The following is a 16,191-nucleotide window of genomic DNA, read 5'->3' as shown; positions in this document are numbered from 1 at the left end:
ATTTCATAAGGCGGGGGCTGCCACAGAGGCTGTGTGTGTATGGGCAGCTGTTGATTTAGCCCATTTGCAGGGTGGTATCAGCAGACGACTGAAGCTGCCATGGTGAAACATAGGGAGCAAGTTTTTATTTATTTGTTTGTTTATTTTCTATTTATATTCCGCCCTCCCCACATTTCCAGCATGCTCAGGGCAGATCCCCCAGATCCCAAGTTGGTCCCACAGATATGAGGGGTCAAGGCCATGAAGGGCTTTGTATGAGATAGCCAAAACTTTTAATTGAGCCTGGTAACTGATGGGAAGCCAATGGAGTGACTGCAGAATGGAAGGAATGCATATGCTCTGCACAGCTCCCAATAATAATCAAGCTGTGGTGTTCTATATCAGCTGGAGTCTCTGAACTGACTTTGAAGAACGACCTATGTAGAGTGCATTACAGTAGCGCAGTCTTGATGTTTCTGTAGTGTGAATCCAGGATCCAGATCAGCCATCTCAAGGTAAGGGGCCATCTTCCAGGCTAGTGGGAGTTGGAAGAAGGCCTTTTCTGAAGCTGAGAATCCTTCTGGAACTGTCCACTTTAAATCACCACTGTCTCCTTTCTGTGAACTAACCACCATAACCCCCTAGCCTTTTCTTCTCCATCACCACTCTTTCAGACCTCATCAGGATATATGGTATATCAAGGTTCTTTTTTCTTGCACCTTGTGCACATCACCTGGAAGTTTCTTAAAATTAATGTCCATTCTCTCGGTGCCCAGTTCACCAGTTTAAGAGTCCCTGGTGGAGCTCTTCACAGTCTAATTGAGTACCATTTTGACCCATCTGGCATTCAGGACAGTGGAAAAATGGTGTCAGTTGTGAGGAGCGGGTTCTGCAGATAAGTGGGTGCACACAGGAACAGACTGTCAGTGTCCTTTATGTGTATATGGAAACAAAACATGATCCAGCCATGCATGATTTTGATTACAGTTCCATTAATGACGTGTTACGGAGTATGGGAGGGGGTTTAGCTGGGGCAGCGTTCTGAATCTAAACTTCTAGAAAAAAGGAGAGAAGCAAATGTTTAAATGCAGCAGATTTACAGTAAAAGCAGGAAAAACTAAGGTAATAGGTAGTGCTGTTCAATCCAGTTATTGAAAAGATGGCATTTCTGTTTAGGAAACAGAAGAACAGCTGACACACACACACAGTTTCATACTGCTTACACTTGATCTTCTCCAGAAGATGCTGCTACGGGTTCATTCTTGCTGAATATCAGTGAATGGATACAGGAGTCACCTATGGAGTCATAGGATAGTCTGTCTCTTCTCCAACAGGGTCTGTCACTGAACAGTAGATTCTTCTACTTTATGAAGCTCACTGGCTCTGAACAAATTTGCTATAATTTGCTATAAATTTGCTATAATTTGCTTGGATTTTATTAAGAAGTATTACTAACACAGTTTGGTCTATTTTCCCAGACAGATCACATCACAAGTTTCAAATCCCTTGGTGGGGTGGGGTAGTATATGCATTCGATCTCCTCTGTCCTCAGCTCTAAAGCAAGGCTGCTTGAAGCTGCCATTCAGCCAGTGAAGAAAAATACCCCAGTACTGATAATCCAAATATATATTACAACAATTGGTATGATAAAGTTAATGTGGATTTTAAAAACCATTATATCAGACAGGCTGTCTTGAGGATATGGAATAAATATAAACCGAGATTTTTTCAGAAGACACTTACAGCTTTCAACACGGGAAGCATTCTACAGGCGTGAAATGATACCTAAACAGGAGTGGTTAACTTACAGAGATTTGTTAGATTTCTCACAAGGAGATTGTAAAATGCCAAGCGAAGACTTGATAGCTAAAGCTAATGGTTCTTTTATGTGCAACTATTAAAAAGATTTAAAATAGATAAAAGATCATGGGGCTTTGAACAAGGGAAGACTGAATTTGAAATAGAATTCTGTACAAATAATGAACATGTTATTGCCAAACTGTAGATTTTTGTTGAAATTGAGACAGAAGGAGGAGTGAAAAACGATGATAAAATGTTGTACTTCGGGTACAACATACAAGTGGATCAGTGGGAGAATATGTAGGTGAAGGGACTTAAATTTACTTTTGAGTTCTACGCTGAAAGAGAATTTTTGCAAGATGATATATAGGTGGCATATGTCTCCAGAAAAATTAGTTAAAATGTGTAAAGGTATTTTCAATAAGTGCTGGAAATGTGATCAATATGAAGGGACATTTTATTATCTTTAGTGGACTTGTAACAAAGCAAACAAATATTGGACATAAATTCATATGTTGATACAGAAAATCTTGAAGATTAATCTACAATTTAAACCAGAAGCTTTTTTGTTGGGACTAATGGACAGACAGAAAATAAACATGTTATCTTATTTTTATATATGACAATGGCGACAAAGGCTACTATATGCTCAAAAGCGGAAACGCCCAATATTGCATTCAATAGAGAAGTGGGGATGGCGAAACTTAAGGCATTGATTAGAGAGAAGATATTGTCCACATTGACAGCAAATTGGAAACTTCTCATTAACTTTGTGCATAAAACTGGAAAAAAATGATTAATGATTTGTGGCTTTGAATTATAAGAGGGAGGGGGCGAAAGGGATTATGGAAGTTGAGACGCTTATGCTGATAACAAGAGTACAAGTGTGAATTCTGTAACTATGCCAAAATCTGTTGTAGAAAAAATCGAAAGTGTTTCCTATATACATTTTTGCTTTTATTTTTCCTTTTCCTTTTTTTCTTCTTTTTTCCCCTTTTTGAATCTCTTTAGCTTTTATTTCTCTTTTCCTTTTTAAAATCTGCATGTGTTTTCAAATTCTTTAATAAAAATAAAAATAAATACAACACGCAAGTCCACCAGTCTGAACTCCTCTTGACTTCTCACATGTATCTGTGCGAGAGGCCCCATCATACTTGCAGGTAACTGGCTTCTTGTCCATTATCTCTTTGACGCCTGCAGTCACGTCACACAGTCCCATATGTATACAGCAGCTTCCGAGCCATTCTAAGGTTTCCACTGCTCTGGTAGATGAGCGATAAGTTAAAGGCAATATCTCTTCGCAGGTCTGTCTGGTCAGCTTCTATTCCCTGATTTTGGAGAATGGAAAAAAAGCCAATTAGCCTCTCAGCAAGCCAAACAAGCTGCACTGCAGTTCTTCTGCTGTACCTTCAGGTACACCGAAGACATACGAAGCCATCATTTCATACTTAAAGACGGACGTATCTCTGATACTTTCTTCAGGAGCTGTCTGTCCCCCCCTCCCCAACTTCACTCCTGAGGTTATGTCTACACAACAGGCCTTAAAAAAAAAAAGATAGGAAAAGATGAAGCAAATCTGCTCAGTTCTACTGCATGTTTCCTGAACACAGTAAGTGGGTAAGGCCTTGGATGACCTCAGAAATAATTTTCTGAAGGTTTAAAAGCAGAGCTATAAAAATACTTGAGAGTAGAGAAGGAGGAAGACAAAGTGGCTTGTAAAACAAACAAGAACTCTCTTGCGTTTTAATTAATTAAAACATTCATATTCTGCCTTTCCATATGGTTCAAGGTGGCTTACAACAATGGTTAAAAAACATTTCCAAAGCAAAACCAAGATAAAATAACAGACCCCAAATCCCCCCCACCCACCCACCCACACAAGATGCCTGCTGTGCAACTCCCATTCAGCTTTCTGGCGCACACACACGTCTTGCAACACCTCCTGAAGATAGCCAAGGACGGCCCCCCTCATCTCTTCAGGCAGCCCCTTCCACAAAGCAGGAGCCATGATGGAACATGCCGGGCTCTGGCCGATGCCAAATGGGGCACCCATAAGTGGTAGGACAGTCAACAAATGGCTGTCTGAGGACTGTAGTTGGTGTACTGGGATATATGGAATGAGAATGTCTTTCAAATACTTGGGTGCTGGGTCTTAAAGAGTTGGCACATCAAACACAACTGATAAAAGGCGCTCTGGGCCACCATGCCAACCTGCTTTTCAAAGAGCAAAGCAGAGCCCATGAGCCACCACCAACCTCTTCGCCTGCTATGAGAATGCCAAACTCACTCCATCTAGGAACGATGGATTCAATCCCTCCAGAATATCAGTCTCCCCCTGTACATACTTCAAGGGAAATGGCAGCTTATTTTGACAGTAGTTTTTATTTATAGGAAACAGCTAACCATCCTGGACCTTCTCTGTCAGGGTCAGCTCAGAGGAGACTACGGTCCACTTTCTTTAATCCTGGAAGTTTTATTAAAACTATGTAACAGGCAAACAGAGAGTTCAGCAAAACTCCAAAGACCAGGGGGCAGTCAATGCTCAGAAGGAGAGGATAACACTAAGTGGAGGGAAAATGTTGGAAAATAACATCCAAGTGGAACTGCTAGAAAGTCCATCCAAGCCAACACAAGTCTAACAATAAGCAGAAACGCTGCTGCTGCCTGAAGCATCCTTGGCCATTTGCCACTGAAAATTGCATGAAATTATTGCCATTAGAGCTCAGGCTGGAGGTAGTAGCAGCTGGGCATGAATGCTGGGATCAGAGACTTGTTGCCAGGACTTGCTCAGCAGTCCAAAGATGATTTTTCTCACCATAAAATATACACAATTTAGCTGGATCATGAGATGCAGTGAGGGCAGCGTGTATGGATAGCCATGTTAGAGCAAACGTCGTCCAAAGCATCCAGCCCTGCGATGTTAATACCATGGATTTGGCCTTGGGGAGCTGTCCCCAAACACGTACATTATATACATATTTCTTAGATTTGTTTATTTATTATCTTTGTGTCGTATTCTTATCTGAGGGTTTTTTCAGTCAAGGACCCCTCCCCCTCTTTGGCCTAGTAACTACAATATACGTTTTCTTTAATATTGTATGAATTTTCAAACGTTAAAATGTACCAATACCAATCTTGAGTTTTTATTCTACTGATTATCGCTCACTGATGGAGACGACTAGTGCCAAATACCTCCAGGACCAGCGGGGGGAGCTGCAGAGCCTTCTGGTAGTAGTGAATTGCCAGATGTACCAATCCGAGCTGGTGAAGGCCACGGCCTAAATTGTACAAAGATTCTTGGCAGGAACCACGGAGGTGCAGGTATCGGTGAAGGAAGGAGAAACCCTGCATTAAAAACAACAACAGCACAGAGACAAAACTGAGAATGGCAAGAGCCATTTGAAGAACATAAAAGTGTCCTCTAACATTCCAGGCCCTACTGCCCACTTGAACACCAAGGAAACTTCTTGCACCAGCAATTTCAATACAGTACTCAAATCAATCTATTTAAGCTAGATTCGGGTGCTACTAGAGTTGCCAGCCTCCAGGTAGTGGCTGGAGATCTCCCGGAATTACAGCTGGTCTCCAAGCCACAGAGTTCAGTTCACCTGGAGAAAATGGCTACTTTGGGGGGTGGACTCTATGAAATTATGCCATGCAAAGGTCCTTTCCCTCCCCAAATCCCACTTTCTCCAGATTTCTCCAGGTTTCACCCCCCAGATCTCCAGGAATTTCCCAACTTGGAGCTGGCAACCCTAGGTGCTACTGGACCCGAATCTTGCTCTTCTACTGCAGACCAACATGGTTGCCCATCTGAGACTAAGTAAGCTGGAAGACTCAAAAAGTGCACAGAAGGTAGGAAGGATGATCTCTGATCTGTCTCGCTTTCAGCGGTTTTTTTTGGGGGGGAGAGGGTAAGATATGAGCCAACTGCAGCTAAAGAAAACTCATGTCAGTCCCTCTGAAACGGACTAGAATGTCCTAAAAATGTTGTGAAAATATTCCGAGAAGCGGGGGGGGGGGGGAGAGAATGGATAAAACTTTGTTTTCCCATTCTCCCTGCATTCCTTAACCTTAATAAGGTCAAGTACTCTGTACTTTTTTGCCTATAATATTTTTAAAATAAATTGCAATGTATCCTCTGCTGGAGCAATTTTTACTTCAATTGAACATACAGAGTGAAACAGAGAAAATGCTCTGTTTTCTTATACTCCCCATTCTAGGGGGGACTTCTTTTCTATTTTTTTACTGACCAAGGAAAACACATCATAAAGGATGGGTTCTTTCCCCCTTGGAAGCAGGGAAGATAGTCCATGCAATCACAGAAGTTTTTTTTTAAATTTTACCACTTCCCCTGGGGCCTGCTTGACCCACTCCCATCCATCTAGATTACTAATCTACCCTTTTTCCTCAGGCAAGGTGTGTTCTTGCGGCTCCATTGTGCCCCAAGTGGTAAAACGGGAGTCCAGACACGTAGGCTACCTGATTTCTGACAGGGTTCTGCTGCCATTCAATCAACCCGGAGAGCAATAGAAGCATGACCTCAGAGTTCAATGGGGCTTATTCCCAAAGAAACATGGACAGGATTGCAGCCATTATCCTAGGGAGTTTAAATGCTACGGGAGGGGAGGAGGGGTGGGGGCTGGTGACGACTCGCAGAGAAGGCAAAATCCCATTTCCTCTATGCTGCCCCCCTCCATGCTTCAAGTTCCTTCCCTCCCAGGCTCTGTCTCTCACACACACAAACACACACAAACTCACCCCACAAGCGATCACCCACCTGCCCTATCTTTCCGCTTGTCTTCCCTGACTCCAGTCACTCATTCAATCACTTGCTCTTTTCTTCCTCCTCGGAGCCCTTCGATCTCCCCAACCCCTACCAAAACTGCTCCTCTTCTGAGAGCCAGTTTGGTGTAGTGGTTAAGAGCACAGGACTCTAATCTGGAGAACCAGGTTTGATTCCCCACTCCTTTGCTTGCAGCCAGCTGGGTGACCTTGGGTCAGTCACAGCTTCTCGGAGCTCTTTCAACCCCACTAACCTCACAGAGTGTTTGTTGTTGTCGGGATAATAATAACATACTTTGTAAACCACTCTGAGTGGGTGTTGAGTCATCCTGAAGGACAGTTTACAAATTTAATGCTGTTGTTGTTATTTGCTCTGATAACTTCCCCCAAGCCACCCGAAGTATTTTTTCTGAGAAATCTCTGTCACTATTCCCGATGGGGGGATTTAGCTCTAAATAGATATCTTTTTTTTAACTTTTCATATTTGTCTACAAATCTGGGCTTTCTCTAGTATGCTAGAGACCTAAGCCCTAGCCCCAGATAATTTTGTAGACTGGGTTTTTTTTTATCCACAGGTGATGGGTACACATGGCTATTAAGTATAAAGACAAAGTTCTCATATTTTTATACATATTTCACATACAGTAAGAAAAACCTGCTTTGACTTTAGCTGAAAGTCGGGTAAAACATACATTAAATTAAGTAGAATTGAAATAGAAGTCTGGGTTATTAATAGCATTTTCAATGCAACTTCTGTCTTAAAAAGACAGACCTCTGACAGCTGAAGTCTATTGGCCTGAGTAGAAAATACATCCTGCTTGCTTTTAACTTTAATACACAAAATACTATAGATTTGAGTAAATGTCACTGGCTATTTTCTTATTATGCGACCTTATGTACTCATCCACATATTTACAGGAAAGCCCAATTACTGATACGAAAAGGGCATTCTTTGTTTAAAATTGGCATTAGAGGTGTAACATCATAATCTTTAATGACTCTGAAGTAAATAGCATAATCCCTGCTTAGTCATCACTGGAGAAAGCCACACCACACATCTAATGCTCCGAGAAGCCATGCCTCTAACATGCAAGAGGAAAGCCTATTCCATGCAGGTGTGCACCGCCAACTGACCTGAATTATGAGCGCGTGCCTCTTTAACACATATTTCTGGGACGCCATGTGGATGAAAGTCAGCCCGATGCAGAGGCTGTAGAGCGGCTCTTCAGGATTCGCACGAAAAGCTTGGACGTATTGTCCTAGGCAGGGAACAGTGACGTTACGCCAGGATTTCTCTTTTGAAAATCTCTTACTGATAAAACTTTCAAATGGTTACAAGAAGAAACAGCTGCTGTTAGCCAAGTTACACTGCTGTACATTACTAAAAGTAAACATTTGAATGTCAGCTTCCCATTGATCAGTAAACAGCTGTGCCTTTCTTGCACTAGTTTCTGCTGCTTTAGAAGCATTAATCACCCGGAAGCAGTGAGTGAGCCGGTACGGGGTGGTAGGATCTTCCAGTACGGGGTGGTAGGCCTTCCTTCACACTGTTCCCGCTACTGCTCTCCTGTCAGCTGAAGGCCCACTGCCACTGTCTTCATCCCAGATGTGTTAGTTGCCTATTTTTATGGGGTTTCTCGCATCTCAGCTGAAAAGTTTCCTGACTTGTCTCAGCAGACACCCAATTGTCTGAAGAGTTTCCTATAACACAGCTACTTTCTACATCGGGTCCCCAGTGTGTTGCTGGTGGGTGTCGTGGTGCCCGCCAACACCTTTCCTGGATCCCACCAAGCGTTTTCAGAAAATAGGCAGGGCCTATGGGGATTCAGTGGGGCTTCTGATTGGCTGTAAAGATTGTTTAAATCTTGGCTCTTTGAAGTTACAATATGTTTTTATAAAATGATCCCTCCACACCTTATTCCTGAATCTGTAGTACATGTGTTTTTATTGTTACATTTTCCTGGAATTAAAAAAAAAGATTTTCAAAAAAGTTGCTTCAACTGCAGCTGCCACCATAGCACAGGGATCTTCACTCTGTACGGAAGGTAAGTTGTGAGTGTGCAAGAAAATATTTTTAAACAATATGTTGATTTTAAAAGGCATCCTGTTAAACAGAGTTTCTGCCTGAAATGCTAAAGAGTGGCTATTAGAGTTATGCATGACCCCACTAACATTCTGTGATTGGCTCTGCTGCACCTCTTATGGCAGCCATTTTGTGGTTGGCTCCATTTTCCATGGTAGCCATTTTGTGGTTGTGCCCACCAGCCTGTGTCAGAATTCCAAAGGTGTTTTTAGGCTCAAAAAGGTTGGGGACCCTGATCTACTAATACAGAACTAGGTGGGGGGGCGGGGAATCACACAATAGGAGCAGGAAACGTAACATCAAACATTACCACAGATCGTACATGTAACAGTTTGTGAACTGTAGCCATAAGCTTACCAAGAGCATGCTTGAAACTACCGGACACAAAAGCATTGTGGCCATTTAAGACACAAAGAGCGTGGTTCTCGGGGTTTTTCAGCATTAGCCGGAGGCAGAAGCGATGGTGCCGGACATCTTGTGACTGCATGGTGATTTGGTTGAAGATATTCCAGAGCTGAGGTCTGTTGACATGTTCCATGACCATTATCCTGAGAGGAAGAAGCATGCGTTTTTTTCAGATGTTATAAAACAAACAGATGGATCGTTCTGTGCGCTGCAAAGAGAAAGGCCTGGCTTAGACGGACATGGGAACATGCACAGCTCACGTGGCGGATGAGTCAGATGCTTAATTCATGCGATTCTTCTTCAGAAATAGGACAACAATCCCACGATCAAACAAAGGAAAATAGAATCGATTTCTTGTAAATTTTTTTGACCCAGATGAGGAATATATTAATTTTTATTGCTTGATGTTTTCCCTCTCGTTACTCTTAAAGTGGCTACTTTTACTTTCCCCTCAACAAATATAAGTAAGAAATTAGCTTTTGTTAATCCTGTAAGAATTTCAGCCAAACTGTAATTTTATGGGTTTTTTTCCTGCTTTCTTTTGCTGCTTTTTATTTTTATCATAGGTTTAAATTTTAAGTTTTATCTTGCAGGTAAATATATATTTATGTCTTACCCATATTGCTGTATGGCGCATATGCTGGAATGTTATGGCCTATGGCTACAACAATAAACTATTATTACTACTCAATATGAAAACAGAGCATTCACATCTCTCCTTATGGACAGGGGGGTGGGAGGAGTGTTCTCCCTCCTCCAACAGTAGGCAGGCAACAACATACACACAGGTTGTTCCAAGGCTAACATGGAGAAGGACCACTGTTGACCGCCACAGTTCTGGAGCGCTGCAAGATTTGAAATTTTTGCTTCAAAAGACCTCAGTGAGTGGGCTGATCATTTAGTGGAATGGAGAACACATTCTGAAGTTGCTTTTTAATAGCCATGCGGATAGCCTTTCTGCTATTTTTGGTTAAAAGCTGGCTTTCTCATGGGATATTTTCCCATCTTTAACTAGCCACCTCGAACGTTCGTAGGGAGGAAAAAACAGTGCAAATATTTCAAGCAAACCAGAAGAAGTCACCATGAGGGGTGTTTGTTCCCCATCAAGAGCCAGAATTGCTTTAAGGCTGCATCCACACCAATTGTTGTCCTTGAGTCTGGTTTGCCTTGCCCATTGATGTCCTTCATGCCACCCCAACCTGCTCCTGTGCTGCTCCTTTCGCAAAGAACAACACAGGAGTCAGAAAACAGCCCTTCAGCAGGGGTAGCTCTGAACGGCACTCGTGCTGACGGCTGTCCCATGTTCTGGCTGACCCTTCCTCAGGCTCCATGCTGTTCTAGTCACCTTCCTCTGCCGCCCACTTCCCCTTGCAAAAAACAATCGTCAAAGTCCTTTTCTAAATCTGTGTAAGCAGTCGGCCCCGGCTCCACCATATTTGATACAGAGCTATGATAAAAAATCATAGGGCCTTTGGATTAAATGCAGCTTGAGCTGCATCAGGGGGGATTCCAGCAGGCTGAGCAAGAGCGTTTCTAAGACTCGCCCAGGAGACCAAGGCATGAATGGGATATTCATGCTAACGCAGAGTGACTGGTGCTTCTCCAGTCGCTGTGGGCATGAGCTGTGATAAGAAAGGGTCTCGCTGAGTCACTCCACTTAGCACATTCTGATGCCTGCTTTCCGTGATGAAATCCCCACCCTAAGATCAAGGATCAATCAATCATCACTGATAAGTTTAATTTGTCTCCGGGACAAATTTTTCATATCTAAATTCATCAAACCAGCTCCGGGGAGATTCATTAGCAGGAGAGACTCTGCACTTCTTTTTACACACTCCAGCAGCAAGTAATCAAAATAATCAAACCTTTGTCATTCCCCGGAGATGACCTTTACAGACTTTGTCCCAATGGCAGAGGGGGCTCCCCAGTCTCAGGACACATTTTGCCCTGTAAGAACCAGTTTTCTTGCCCCATTCAAACTGTGCACGCCTTCTGGATCCAAGTGCTGCTCCCTTAGGGTCACTTTCCCTAAGACACTCTCTCTCTCCTGGCCGAGAATGCTGGACATTTGAAGCTCTTCTTCTGTGGACTATTCTGCTCTTTGGATAGGTAATTATTGCCCTGAAATCCCTCAAATCTATTCCACTTTCACCACTGCTTTTCCTAGGCATCTCGTGTGTTTGCGAACAATCTCTCATGTGTGTGTGCGTGTGCGTGCGTGCGCGCGTGCGATTTCCCCCTTAATAAAGATACTCTTCTATTCAAGACCAGAGCCTCTTTTGCTTCCTTGGGGAGAGGACCCCATAAATATTGGTGGAAGTATCTTGCAGTTACCCCTCTTGCATAGCCATCTTCCTTGCAGCTAATTTCCCCCTACTTGCAAGAAGACCAATCTGAATCTTAGAAGATGAATATATTGCACAGGTAAGCATACAATTTAATTTAAGTACAGACTCAGGATTCCCTTGACACAGTTCACTTTGTCAGCCCCAGAGAGACAGAGCTCTGGCTAAAGCCAGGAAACAGACAGCTCTGGAGCTTGGCAATGGTAATTTGACCCAGCATGCACTGGGAAGAACGTGAAGAGCTACAGAGACATCCAAACACCTGATGTCGCCACGGGAACATGTATTCTATCACCAAGAGACAGAAAGCCCCAGGTCGAAACTCCCTTCATTCCTGGGCCACCCAACCTGCAATATGGGAATAAATCTCAGGCACATTGACGGTTGTGTGGATTATCAGGACAGTGTAAGCAAAGCACTCTCTACACTCAAAAACCTTATTCAAAGAGCAGCATCTCATTTTTTTCATTATGATTAATAATTTCATTTGTAGCCTGTTTTTCTCACTAAGACTCAAGGTGAATTACAAAATATTAAAAACAGATTCAATCAAGCAGCACAGATCTCTAAGACACAAAACGATGCAGTAGGCAAGGACTGAAGTGTCGGACAACAATGCAAGCAACTAATCTTAAAAACTGTCTAACGGCAACAGGACAGTCAATGCAGGCCATGGCAACAAAACTGTTCAAGGTTTGACGGACCACACAGAAGAAATGTTTACAAAGGTGGAAGACGCCGAACTGCAGTAAAAGGGGGTGATACGTAGAACGAACATTGCAATATACCATACTATCCCTTATAGAAACAACCTCCTCGGCTGATCTGTTATGCCACAGCTCTGATCCCTTTTATAAGAACATTTCTATTTTGTAGGTTTTGTGTGAAATGATTGAAGTGGGTGGGGGGGGGCCTTCAGGCAAGCTGTTGCATAGTGCGGCAGCCCCCATAGAGAATGTGTGGAAATGGGCAGTTTCCAATTGTAGGGTGCCAGAAAGTCACTGCTATGCAGAAATAATAAGAAATCCTTCCCTAGAGCATACCATGCAATCATTTCGCCCTCACAATTTGGATGCTTGCCGGGAAATGTATGTACACGCAGCCAAATACAACCACCGTGGCCTGCGTAGCCCGGTTTCATGCTTTTTCATATCCTGGATGCTTTTGGCCCAAGAAAAACGTAGGTCGTGAAATGATCAGAAGAGGTCATACGGATCGAGAAAGCACCACTATGAACACACAATGGCATCTCAAGCAGCTCCCTTTTTCCAGGTTCCCTCTACTTCAGATTAACTGTGCTATTTATTTATTTACAAATCGGCATCTGACATCTTAAGAGCTGCAGCCCCATTCGCAGGACCCATCTGTTCATCACTTAACAGAAACAAGAGGCAACCCCATTACACAGCAGCGAATATTCTCAGCACCACCGTTCAGGCTAAGTTAGATTGACAACAAGCCTCTCTGAAGAAGACGGGCTTCGTTCATCTTCAGCTCGGTGCAGCCTTTCCAGAGAACTCACCTGATATAATTGTAAGCTTTTCTAAAATTCTTGTCCAAAATCGCAGCCGAGAGGCCAAAATACTCCAGTTCTTTGCGCTTCTGCCGATCATCGTAGAAGGAATAGTACTCCAGCGAAGAGTCCACGAGCAGTTCTGCCTCCTTGTAGCGAGAGAGATCGCACAGAGCATAGATGGCCTTCAGTAAGAGGTTCCACCAGTCGTCCTTCGTCAGTACACTGGTAAGCACCACAAATATTGCTAGAACAGAGCCGCAAGCCGATATATGTTAAAATAAAAGCCTCAGCGATAAAAGACAAATTGCAGTACCCAAATCAAACACAGTCCTAATGTAGGGATTGAATAGGTCAGGATTTTTTAGTATCCTACTATATAAAAGGCTAAGCGTATTCAAGACAACTCACTTCCTGTCCTGGTTTGCCTCCAGAGGGTGCTGCTGTGGAGGGAAGCCCAGATAAGGCAGCCAGACCTCCAGAGAGCGCTCCATGGAGGGAAGCCCAGGCTGGGATCAGGCATGGAGCAGGAGGCAACGCCTGCCCCCTGTCTTCACCCAGCTGGGATCAGGAGCGGAGCAGGTGGCAATGCCCAACCCCACCTTCACCCAGCTGGGATCAGGAGCACAGCAGGTGGCAATGCCCGACCCTTGTCTTCACTCAGCTGGGATCAGGAACAGAGCAGGTGGCAATGCCCGACCCTTGTCTTCACCCAGCTGGGATGAGGAGCAAAGGAGGTGGCAATGCCCACCCTCCACATTCACACAGCTGGGATCAGGAGTGGAGCAAGTGGAAATGCTTGCCCTCCCCACCTTCACCCAGCCTGGATCACATGTGGAGCAGGAGGCAATGCCTGCTCCCCATTCAACCTTCCACAATCAGGTGTGGAGCAGCCCACCCCACTTCACCTGGCCAGAATCAGGCACAGAGCAGGAGGCAATGCTGGAACTTTCTTTACCCAGCCGTGATCAGGTGCGGAGCAGGAGGCAATGCCTGCTCCCCTTCACTCGGCCAGGATCATGCGCCGAGGAGGTGGCCATGCCCCCCTCACTTTCATCTGGCCAGGATCAGTGATGGAGGAGGAGGGAATGCCCACCTGTCCGCCCTCCCCTTTCTAGAGCTCGTTGTATTTTTTCCCACAACAGGCTTTGTTGCTAATAGTCTCATAAATAAAAGACAGAGAATCTTCTGCCTCAAATGATCCTACCCAAAGGAGAAAGCAGGCAAGAGGGGACTGGCTTTCTAAGAAAAGGTGAGCCCATTCTTCTTCAGCACACACAAATGCATGCACGTAACAACTCCAAATTACCTTTAGCATCACAGTTGGTAGTTTCTTGGTCATCGCTGTCTGAGATTTTATCCCTCGATACTTTAATGAGATAGAGATGCCTTTCTCCAGATTTGGAACTGGATATTAAACACACTTGAGCTCGGTTCATAGCCACCTGCAACACAGTCAGAAAGTTATAGATGCCGAACACATTTGCAGCTACGGATACCAACACTGCAGCCAATTCCATAGAAGGACCGCTTGTTGGATTTGCCAGAAAATTCCTAATTCAAACAGAGGGGACAGATTAGAACAGTTACTCTTGTTTCTACTACTGAAGACTACTACTACTACTACTACTACTACTATTTCGTTTAATCATTAAAAACCAAGCAAATAAGGCTGTGCTCTGAAAAAAAAATCCAGGTGATCCGGACCTGGGTTTATTTAAAGAAAAAATCTGGGTCAGATTCTATAATTCAGTTTACAGAATTCCGGATTTAACCGGTCATTATTCCATACAGGAATAATGCCAGTTTCCAAAACCAGGTTGCACACCCCTACAAGCGACTCTGTGAAGTCAAGCAAACTACTAAAATTGGTTTCCATTGCCTCCCAAACACTAAAGCATCAGCGGCTGAATGTCGTCAAAACATTAGAGTATAAGGAAACAGAATTATCACAAGAGGGTTAACATGTTTTGCAATTCATAAAGCAGGGACCGATTTTAATTTTCCGCTTGTCACATGTACAAAGACTGGCCACTGAACTGGGTTCAAGCCAGGTGTGCCGTGCAACACTGAGAAGGCGCAAGCCGTGGCTTACCTTGAGAAGCATGGCCAGCATAGTGAGCAAAGAATCCACATAGCCATACATGTTGCCCTGAGAGTGCAACAACGTTGAACGATGGAGCAGCAGTTTTAATTCCTGAATGGAGGGGGGGAAATGGCTCAGTCACATATAAAGGCATCGTTTGCACATACATTAAATGAACATTAAATAGATTACAGCCATTAAAAATGCTGAAAAGAAGTCCACCGTGATGGGGGAGGCAGGGGGAGTGGAAGACGACTACTTTTCAGCACCATGGGTAAGTCAGTTTTCACAGGGTTACAGACTCTCGTATCTGAAGAAGGGAGCTCTGACTCTCGAAAGCTCACACCCTGAAAATCCTGTTGGTCTTTAAGGTGCCACTGGACTGAAATCCTGCTGTTCTGCTGCAGACCAAAACAGCTACCCACCTAGACAATCCACAGGGTTTCCTTATTCCTAGGCCCTGGCATACACAGGAGAAGAGGGAAATCTCTCTGTGCCACGGGACTGCTCCCCCCCCAAAAAACCCTTGATGCAGCTGAGAAAGGTTCAGCCCCCAGATCAAGCGGCGGCACCCAAATGGCTCGCTGAGTTAAGGAAGTGTCCTTAGGGCAGCCATATTGTGCATCCTTGCTCTGAAGAGCCAGAAAGAAAGTGCGCTTTGGGTCCACTGGCACATTAAAGACCAGCCCGATTTTCAAAGTGTGAGCTTTGGAGAGTCGGCAATGTTGAGAGCTCTAACTCTCAAAAGCTCCTACCCTGAAAATCTAGTTGGTTTTTAAGGCGCTACTGGACCTGAATCTCGTTTTTTCTACTAGAGATCAACACGGCCACCCACCTGCAACTGCCTTCGAGAAAGCAAGTGAGAAGTGTGTGTCATCAGAGTCACGGTGCGCAGTCAACAAAACGCCACTCCTAAAGAGGACTGAGCACTGCAGAGTTGTGGATTACCTGCTGCGCAGCGTTAGCATCCTGTGCCAACGTGTCCGGGTCATACATGGGCTCGAGGGCTTCCAGGGCTTTCTCGGGCCGGCCCAACTGCTGCTGAAGGGTAGAAAGCGAAATCCTGGCATCCAGGTGCAAAGGCGCCAGGTCGACCACTTTGGCATAGCTCTCCGCAGCGCGCTCTATGTAGCCCAATGCCTTTAAGCACTCTGGGAAGAGAAGCAGGCAAAATCAGGCTCAGCTCTTCCCTGGC

At 44.3% G+C, this 16,191-nt stretch overlaps 1 protein-coding gene across 1 annotated transcript in view; it reads right to left on the bottom strand.

Annotated features, from left to right (window-relative positions):
* Positions 1–2,217: 2,217 nt before the first annotated feature.
* GTF3C3 (general transcription factor IIIC subunit 3) overlaps positions 2,218–16,191 on the bottom strand; it is a 41,650-nt gene continuing 27,676 nt past the window's right edge. Inside the window, exons 12-19 of the mRNA XM_054969889.1 lie at positions 15,945–16,147; positions 15,006–15,107; positions 14,220–14,355; positions 12,920–13,157; positions 9,005–9,195; positions 7,699–7,823; positions 4,972–5,124; positions 2,218–3,107 (exon numbers count right to left, since the gene is read on the bottom strand). Of these exons, the coding sequence (XP_054825864.1) occupies positions 2,985–3,107; positions 4,972–5,124; positions 7,699–7,823; positions 9,005–9,195; positions 12,920–13,157; positions 14,220–14,355; positions 15,006–15,107; positions 15,945–16,147 (1,271 nt within the window). The 3' untranslated portion in view covers positions 2,218–2,984. The remainder of the gene's footprint in view (positions 3,108–4,971; positions 5,125–7,698; positions 7,824–9,004; positions 9,196–12,919; positions 13,158–14,219; positions 14,356–15,005; positions 15,108–15,944; positions 16,148–16,191) is intronic.

Source organism: Eublepharis macularius, chromosome 2, assembly GCF_028583425.1.
Source record: "Eublepharis macularius isolate TG4126 chromosome 2, MPM_Emac_v1.0, whole genome shotgun sequence".
In the NCBI taxonomy this organism is placed as follows: Eukaryota; Metazoa; Chordata; class Lepidosauria; order Squamata; family Eublepharidae; genus Eublepharis; species Eublepharis macularius.
This window is presented reverse-complemented; position numbering and strand designations above follow the sequence as displayed.